This window comes from Triturus cristatus, chromosome 6 (genome assembly GCF_964204655.1).
Source record: "Triturus cristatus chromosome 6, aTriCri1.1, whole genome shotgun sequence".
NCBI lineage: Eukaryota > Metazoa > Chordata > Amphibia > Caudata > Salamandridae > Triturus > Triturus cristatus.
Window position 1 is genome coordinate 1,507,425,372 of NC_140589.1, and position 9,266 is coordinate 1,507,434,637.

At 50.7% G+C, this 9,266-nt stretch overlaps 1 protein-coding gene across 2 annotated transcripts; it reads left to right on the plus strand.

The window, feature by feature from the left end:
- The first annotated feature begins 1,917 nt into the window (after window positions 1-1,917).
- Window positions 1,918-8,874, plus strand: BMP2 (bone morphogenetic protein 2). 2 transcript variants are annotated; one of them, XM_085612640.1, is made up of 3 exons: window positions 1,918-2,861; window positions 3,593-3,939; window positions 7,656-8,874. In XM_085612640.1, the coding sequence occupies exons 2-3, from the start codon at window positions 3,600-3,602 to the stop codon at window positions 8,501-8,503; spliced, it is 1,188 nt and encodes a 395-aa protein (XP_085468766.1). In that variant the 5' UTR covers window positions 1,918-2,861; window positions 3,593-3,599; the 3' UTR covers window positions 8,504-8,874. The 2 variants fall into 2 exon arrangements, with proteins under 2 accessions (XP_085468766.1, XP_085468768.1); XM_085612642.1 differs by having other exon boundaries at window positions 7,659-8,874.
- Window positions 8,875-9,266: the final 392 nt, after the last annotated feature.

The following is a 9,266-nucleotide window of genomic DNA, read 5'->3' on the forward strand; positions in this document are numbered from 1 at the left end:
TGTAAGCTGGGTTCCCTCCATCTCTTAAGTTTAGGACTGACAGCTAATATTGACTTTTGCTCACTGGAATCTGTAAGTGCATTTCTTCGGAGTAGGACTTCTCATGGGGAGTGGATGTAACTCAGAGAAAGTAAACAAAAAATAGGAAAGGAAGTGCCAGCGCCCGGGGGTCTCGGCGGGGTGGACATTCAGGGCCATTTAATATGGTTCACGTGCGCAGTGGTGTCCTGAAAGAAGTACCTGTGCGATATAAGGCGTTGGAGTACACTGCGAGCCTCAGTTCAGCGGACGACAAACACACCGTGCACTCAAACGCAATCAGCGCGTGCTGCTTCAACCTGATATAAGGTGCCTCGGCGTTAGGCAAATGCAGCGCGCTTTCAACGTCCTCACTAGCATTCAAATGTAGGGCCATTTACCTTTTGCAAACGTAACTTCGTAGTGACATGGAACGTTAAAAAAAAACAAGGAATAGGGAATGTAAACGATTGGGGGAGGGGGCTGCAATTATAAAAAGTGCACGGTAAATTTGACAGCAACATTCCATCTAGAAAGTATGTGCATGCATAATTTTTCAAAAAAAGTTTAATAAAAATAGACCAGTCATGCTATTATTAAACCATTGAGGGTAAAGATAGTAATAAAACGTAGCAAGTGCCCTGTGCCAATGGCATTCCAGTGAGAGTGCCTGAGTCACTGGCCCTGAAAAAGTTTTTGGAACCCTGACACACACACACTGACACTTTGAGGAGCCTGTGAAGTCATCCCGCACCATGCCTTTAAATATGGAATCGAGAGTCTCCCTGGTGTCACACGTCTCGCGTTAGAGCGCAGTGCTAGAGGGGAATGAAGGCAGATACTCTGAATGACTCCCGGCTCCGCCACTTCTTGCTGACAACAGGTACAGTCACTTCACTTCTTGGCACTGGGGAGGGGTAAATGACAGAGGCGGCACTTTATTCATCCACGGACTGACACTGATAGTAAGTGGCAGTTGTGTGGTGTCAGGTAAAATGGGACGATTCAATTCTTCTGATAATAGTATTGTAGTGCGGGCCTGTGGCGACCATTTCTGGGTGAAGCGGTACCGCCTTTGACCTCAAAGGTCAGCATTTTACAAATCTCAGTGCGTGGGGGGGAGGGGGGGGGGAGAAAGGAACGATTCCTGTCTTGTCCATGTGAAAATACTCTGTACTATAATTCATAATTCTGCTGTGCAGCGAATCGCTGCTCCGCCGATCCCTTCTCTCTCCACTAGCGGGCGCGCGGCTCCAGCTTTCATTGTTTAATTTTCACATCTGTTGCCCGAGCCACACTTGCTCAATCTATCCTTCCAGCAGGGCATGGGTCGCAGGGTACCGGGAGCTGATAAAAGCAGCATAATGTTGTTGTTAGGCTGCTGTAACTCGCACTGGCCCCTTACCTACCCCTCAGTTGGAAACCCAGAAATGCATTTGGTGAAACGAATTTTAGCCAGGGCTGATGGATGATTGCACTTCAGTCTCGGGGCCGGGCTAAGGGGCTGACGCGTTGGACGACCTCGGGCATGAAGGGAATGAGCGCTTCTGTCCCTCAAAAGATAAGGACCTCTGCGGTATGCTATGCTTTCTAGAAAGATATTCAGAAACGCATCCCAACTGTAGGAAGTTTGAAAGAGGAACAATGTCATCAGAAATAGTGACGCCCCTTCCATTTAATGTACGTTTTCAAAAAGGTGATCATGGTCATTTGCTGCCTTCGAGTGGGGGCGAGGATGCGGGAGGGTCTGTGGAGCAACAGTGCTTCCTGTGTCCGACAGACCCTTACTCTGTGATCAGTTCAGTGTGCAGGCTGCAGTGGGATCCTCTGAGTGGGCGGTACCTTCCCTTCCCCACCTCTCCACCCTTCATTGGGGCTCTTCGCTCTCACTGGCACTCTGCAGAGCGCGCAGGAGGTTCACCTCGTCGTGTAGTCAGACAGAGCTCTCCGCGGACGCTCGGGAAGCTTTGGAGACCAGCGAGCTGGGGAATTGCCGCGTCCCCTTTAAAAGGCTGGAGCGGGGGCAGGCGCTGAGACGGGGCTGCTAAGACTCTTGATTGGACGGCCTGCAGGCCCGGGGTCATGACACCAGCAAAGAAACAAAAAGCAGCCTTCGGCTCATCTCAATCCCATGTACGAGGTTTGAGAGTGCAGACAGCTGAAAGTCGGAGACGATTGTGAGCCCGGACCAGACTCAGGTGACCGGCAGTTCTAGGAACCAGTGCACAACCCGCCGGGCTGCAGGGCACCGGATTACACCGAGGGTCGAGGAGAGTCCCCGCAGGCTGGTATATGCAGGACTCTGGGGGCTGGATTGCCTTCTGACCCCTGTCCATGCGCCCCAGCCTCCAAGGAGAATAACAAGGCACCAGAACACGCCAGGGGGCCGACAGTGTCTGGCAGCATGACCAGGAGACGGCGGACTGCGCCGGGGGCTCCGTCAAGGTTTGGCTGCGTGGCTGCAGACGGGGAAAGTTTGGAGTAAGCCCAGGGATGAGGGCAGCAGACACTCTTCATCCAGGCTGCATCGAAGCATACTGACCGGGCCCCTCAGCTGGGACTCTTGGAAGCGCACCTGTGGGATCGAGAGCCCCTCCGCCCCCTCCCCCCGCGGAATCTGCACCTGAGGCGTATGTTTTGATGTCTCTAGTTGGCTTGCTGGGAAAGCACACCTTTGAAGACTGTACTAGCGCTGGGTCCCTGAGGGCGCCCATTAGACGGCCAGAGGTGCCGCAGCCTGAAGACTCCGGGCGCTGAGGGTGTGTGTTATGTTTCCCTACGAGGAAATGGCTCCGCTGGATCCTCCCAAGTGCACTTCATAGCCCATCGGCAGCTTCCTTTAGGTACTTGGCGTTTTTCTTTGATTTCTGGGGAGTCGTTGGTTCTGTCGAATTGACCACCTGTACTTGGGATGTCTACCTGACTCGTGATATTATCCTGTCTTGCTGCCAGGCTCCACACAGCTTAATGTAAACAACTTGCAGTGCACACGTGCAATATTTTTATTACAGTCTGTGCGTACGCGCCTCTCTCTCTCTCTTTTTTTTTTTTTTTTTTTTTTATCGGGACATTCTTAAGTACTCATTCCCCTGAAAAATGAATACACTACTTTTCTTTTAAATCCTTAAAACGCATCTCTCCATTTAGTTGTACAGTTTGAACTGTAATTTGCCGTGATGTTTTTTTTCTCTTCAGTGTTTTCTGAATATGCTACAAGATGCCCTTAGAATGAGCTCTGCCTTTGGCAAGCTTCAGAGAAATAAAGTGCGTGCTCTTAACCTGCGCTGCCCTTCGCCGTGTTGTTACAACTTGCAAGCGCGTTGCATTTAAACGACGGCCTGGGGGAGGGGGGTTGTTCCAACTTCAACCGAACTTTTTAGAAGTGAGTAATTTTTTTTTAATTTTTAAGGCTACTGTAGATGATCTCAGTGTGTCTGTGGTGGGTTTTTCTGGTTTAAAATGTATTTACTTGGCTCGGAGTGCTATTTGGAGGGGTCATGGGATAAGTTTGTTGGCTTTCATCCTGTGTGCGCCTCTAGCTGCCTTACTAACGATCCTTCCTCTGCCCCCGCAGGTTGACAATGGTGGCCGGGATGCGCTCGCTGCTGGTGCTTCTCCTCTACCAGGTGTTGTTGGGAGGCTCGGTGGGGCTCGTACCCGAGTTGGGCCGGCGGCGATTCGCCGAGTCGAGCCGGGGTCCGGCCAGCGCGGGCCCGCAGCAGCAAGCTCACTCGGAGGACCTACTGCGCGAGTTCGAGCTGCGCCTGCTGCACATGTTCGGCCTGAAGCGGCGGCCGAACCCAAGCGCGGGCGCCCCCATTCCGCCCTACATGCGGGACCTCTACCGGGGCCAAGGCCTGGACCTGCGACAGGAGCGCTCCGCCAGCCGCGCCAACACCGTCCGCAGCTTCCACCACGAAGGTAAGCGAGTCCGAGGAGTTCTCACTACTGTGGCCCTAGTAGGCGCGATGCTGCCACGGGAGGGGGCACTGCTGACTGGCATGTGGGCGAGGGGGTCTGGGAGAGGGAACCCTAACGGTGTATGGCTGTGTGCTTTCTGCGGAGAACCTAGCATGGGGGGGCCACCCCTATACCTGGAGCGTTACTGGCACCACCCTACCGTACATGCACATTCAACAGTGTAGGTGCACTGCTAATCCGCACCAGTTGTAGGGTGGCCACGAATTCTGCCGTGTGTGCCTAGGGCAGGCGCCAGAGGTGGGGTGGGTGAGATTACTGTTGCCTACTTGTGATACTTCTCCAAAACGTCCAAGTGGTTCTTTGAGGAGTGTGTGTGTGTGTGTATATATATATATATATATATTATCATTTTCCTTGCTTGATGGTGTCCTGTCCATATGAGCCTGTCGGTGTAGGACACGGAAACTTGAACTGTTTTTTTTTGTTGTTACCTTCTTTACCATGTAGGCTTACACAATACATACTTTAGAAGTCTCTTATTCTTAGCAATCTGAATCATTTTTGTTACAAACTTTTTTCTGTTTTTGCCTACAATACCATCTACCTGTAGGCAAACCAGTGAGTAAAGAAATGTTCTCATTGTGTGCTCTCAAATTCTGGCTGATATATATATATTTTTTTTTTAAAGTACTTTTTTCTTGTGTTGTTTACCGCACGCCTGTATGTGATGCAAATCCTTCTTAAATGGAGCACTTGGCGGTACATTTTGAAAAGTTTACAAACAATCGGGGAGGGGATCACACAGGCAGGAGTCCACTCTTCTTCCCTGTGCCCCATTGTAATTAAATTAAAATGGCCGGGGGCATGTGTTTGTACCCGCTGTTCAGTTCGCTTCTTGCTTCAGGCCCCCTTTCAATAGCACATTTGAGGGACATTCTGCAACTAATTGGCAATTCTCCTAGAGACCCTTGAGTCGCCCCGGGGGCGATTCCGTTCCCCATTGTTACACTTCTGGGGCATTTGGTCACTTTCTGTGCAAAGTTCCCCCGCCCCTCCACTACTATCCCCGCTGGGGCGCTTGCTGGTCTCTCCTTCCAGGGCCAGAGGTGCAGCCGGGGAATGAATCAGCGCGCCGGCTTTGGGCAGATGCCTTGGAGATTCCTTCCCCCCCCCCCCCCCCGCTCAGTACGAGCCTGTGGGGGGTGGGCTCGCTTGGGGCACTTTTAAAGGCCACCCGCGCAGCCCCAAACGTGAGGGTCTATCCAGGGCCCTCAAGGTGAGTCTGCCCAGAGGGCCTGCTCCCAGCTTGGGGAAGGACGCCTCGTTTACAGTGGCTCTGGGGTCGTTGGGCCGGCCTCTAATCCGGGTCTAATCCTCGTGAGATATCAATGGAACCATCAATTGCATTGTTTGTCACAATGACTTTCTTGTCTCTCCTGAAAAAGCCCGTGGCTGCTATCAGCGCTGATCTGCGGGGAGCTGCAGGGACAAGCTGCTAAGCGCCGGCCCTGCCCGTCTGCTCTACACCTGAAAGAGCCACTGCAATCGGCGGCCATCTCGTCTACTCTATCCATCCATGGAACTCGGGTAGCAAAATGAATATTTTGGGCGGAGTCCTATACCTTGTACACTAATCTAAATCGTAAGCGCTTTCCAGCAAACACCACCGCTCCAAAAGCGCATTCAGTTGTAGAGCTATTAAGTTATATTTCTTTGGAGCACTTCACGTAGTCTTGTTTTCCTCTTAGAACTCTGGGACTTGTAGTTCCCGGTAACGATAGCGCAATAAGTACCTGCATGTTTTAAGGGGAAGCTGGACTAAAACAGCTAGGTAGCTAGTGAGTACATATAAATACTCATTGGGGTCTCGATGCAACTATAAATCACTTCCTTCGATATATCGTCCCGTCCCTGAATATGTTTCCCAAGTGTCTAGCGTTGTTTAATGTTGCATGGAGTCCGTAGCTTGTCTAGTGCTGTCTTGGGGTATGAAGCGGGCAGTGCCTATAATTTGTTGAGTGTGACGTCCTCAAACGATCCTGTGAACTTCGACTTTCGCGCTATAGGCTTCCTTCAGTGTGGGGTAGGCCTGTAAAGCAGATAATGAAAATACCAGCTCCGCGTGCTGGGACACAGGCCGATGACGAGAGCATTTTTATTGGGATTTAATTAAATTGGCGTACAAAGGAAGTGGTCAGAGATCAATGGCTGCGACGTATAATGGGAAGCTTTATATTGAGGCGGGAGATTAATGGTGAAATGTAACCTTCCACAGCGGTTTTGACTCCAGCCTGCGCCAGTGAAAGTAAGCCTCGCCGTGAGTGAGCGCATGATTCATGGGGCCCAGCTCGGCCTTGGAAGTGCGAAATTTACTGTGTGATTCCCCCAGGGACGCGTCTCCTACGTGCAGCCCTTTTTTGAAGGGGTCAGAGTCCGAGGCGGGGCTGGCAACAGGTTCAAACGGGGTACGCCAGCCCTTCTGGTACCTCTTTCCAGCCCTCCAGTGGATATTGTCATTTTCACAGCGCGCGGAAAGAAAATGGCTCGCAGTTTGTTTACCCTGGACTCCAAATAAAAGTGCTTATTTAATACGGGGCGGGGCTCGTTCCTTCAGAGAAGAGCAGACTTTAAGGGATTTGTTATGCAAAAGCCGTCCCTGGCAGGGTAGGTTGGGGCTTTACTTTGATGGCGCCCCCTGCTGGGTTTGCGAGGGTTGGAGGTATTGTAAGAGTCTGCAGCTCGGAGAGGTCTCACAAGTGTCCATTCCTCGTGGCCTAAAACAAATATGCATATGGCTTTAAGCAGCACTTCGAGCTGGGCCAGGCTTTCTTGGTCGTCGAGAGCCCCCCTGTGGCCTCTTGGCGAGGCCCACGCGGACGGGGACGCGCATTGTCCCGCCTACTCGCACCTCACTGCCAAGTGCACTCTTTGCCCTTCATCCCACTGTGCATTAAATTTGCCATGCCTACACATTTTTACCTCGTTAGGCTTTATAGTATACTCCCGCTTGGACGGGGTCTTGCCGGTGGGTGTGTTGAGGTGAGTCCCGTGGACCGCTGGGGATTTGCATGCACGGGGTCTGTACAATGGTCGCGCGCTGTAAACCCTAATGTTGCTAAAACAATAAGGTGCTTTTCAGTTAAGAGCGAGTGGGTATTTTGGCAATCCACAGTTCCTGTGTGGGGGGGGGGGGGGTCCTGTTGGTAAATGCACCGTACCATCTAATTCTGAGCATGAAATGGTTGGTTCGGTAGAGGTGACTCCCTCGCCTCCTTAAATTGTAGCTGCTGCATTTGGCTCTTTTAACTTAAATTCCTTACTTAACGTCAGCTTGCTTTAATCGCTGTCGGTAAACTTGTTTTCTACAGTGCTAGCATGTTGTTTCCAAAGTCCTCGAATTCCACAGTAATGTTCTGCTCTGAACAACCATCATTAGGCGCACCTGGAATGCAGAGTGTACCACTGCTTCATCCAGGGGTAGAGCGGCTGATGGGCTGCTATCGGGTGCCATGTGTGCTTGCATGTACCAAAAACATGGATTTTGGAACTGCGGCTTTATTTGGGGGGGGGGGGGGGGTGATTCGTATGCTTCATTATGTGGTGTGAAATGTGCCCCTGCTAAGCTTGCAGCAGGAAGCCAATTACTGGCCCCTGTGCTAATTTCATTGACTGACTGGTGTTTTTTTTTCTTCTTTTCTATTTCCTAATCAACTCAGAAGTTTTGGAAGGCCTGCCAGAGGCGAGTGGGAAGCTAATGCAGCGTTTCTTCTTTAACTTGACTTCCATCCCTAATGAGGAGTTTATCACCTCGGCTGAACTCCGAATCTTCCGCGAACTGGTGGAGGAGAACTCCGAAAGGAACAGCAGTAATCTGCACCGTATTAATATTTATGAGATCCTCAAGCCCCCCGCTACCTCCGGCCACCTGGACCTGGTCACGAGGCTGCTGGACACACGGCTGGTGCAGCACAACGCCAGCAGCTGGGAGAGCTTTGACGTCACCCCGGCCGTGCTGCGGTGGATGGTGCACGGGCAGCCCAACCATGGCTTCGTGGTGGAGGTGGGGCACCTAGACAGTGACACGGACCTGTCCCACAGACATGTCCGCGTGAGGCGCTCTGCGCACCAGGACGAGCACAGCTGGGCCCATGTGCGGCCCCTACTAGTAACTTTTGGCCACGATGGCAAGGGCCACCCTCTGCACAAGAGGGAGAAGCGACAGGCTCGCCAACGTCAGCGGAAACGCCTCAAATCGAACTGCAGGAGGCACCCCCTTTATGTGGACTTCAGCGACGTGGGCTGGAATGACTGGATCGTGGCGCCACCTGGCTACCACGCCTTCTACTGCCACGGGGACTGCCCCTTCCCCCTGGCTGACCACCTGAACTCCACCAACCACGCCATTGTGCAGACTTTGGTTAATTCTGTGAATGCCAACATTCCCAAGGCATGTTGTGTGCCCACTGAGCTCAGCGCCATCTCAATGCTCTACCTGGACGAGAATGAAAAGGTGGTGCTCAAGAACTACCAGGACATGGTTGTGGAGGGCTGTGGGTGCCATTAAAGACCTAGAGTTACCAGGTAAATTTCGCAGGGCTGCGGGTGCCACCAGTGCATACAAACTACCAGGAAATAGTGGCGGATGGTACCACATTTGCCCAGGAAGTGGTAGTAGAGGGCTATGTGTGCCATTAAAGGCCAAGAGCTACCAGGTAATAGAGGCCTATGGGTGCCACCAGTGCATACAAACTGCCAGCAAATTCTGGCGGATGGTGCCATCTTTGTCCAGGAAATGGTGGTGGAGGGCTGTGGCTGCCATTGGAGCAACACGCGGACCTAGCAGATGAACAGAGAAAAAAAATTCACAAAAGCTGACACTTTAATATTTTCCCAATGAAGACTTTTTATTTATATAATAAAATGACAAAGAAAACAGCTATTTTGAAAATATATTTATGTCTACAGAGTTGGGGAAAATGTATTTTAATCCAGAGAATTATTCCTTAAAAAGATGTTTAAATGTATTTTTTAGTTGTACATTTTATATGGGTTTTGTCCCAGCACATGAAGTATAATAGTCAGATTCCTATTTTGTATTTATTTACTATTATAACCACTTTTTAGAAGAATAGCTAATTTGTATTTATATGTAATCAAAAGAAAAATATAGGGTTTGTACATAATTTAAAAAAAACGTGCAGCCGTTTGACTTTTGTGTTTGCAAGTTGAGAAATGTATGTGTAGAGTTTGATTGTACGTTCCACGGAGTTGACAAGATCAGTAAAGAAAGGTAATGTGTTCTGGTTAGTTTAAAGAAATAATACATT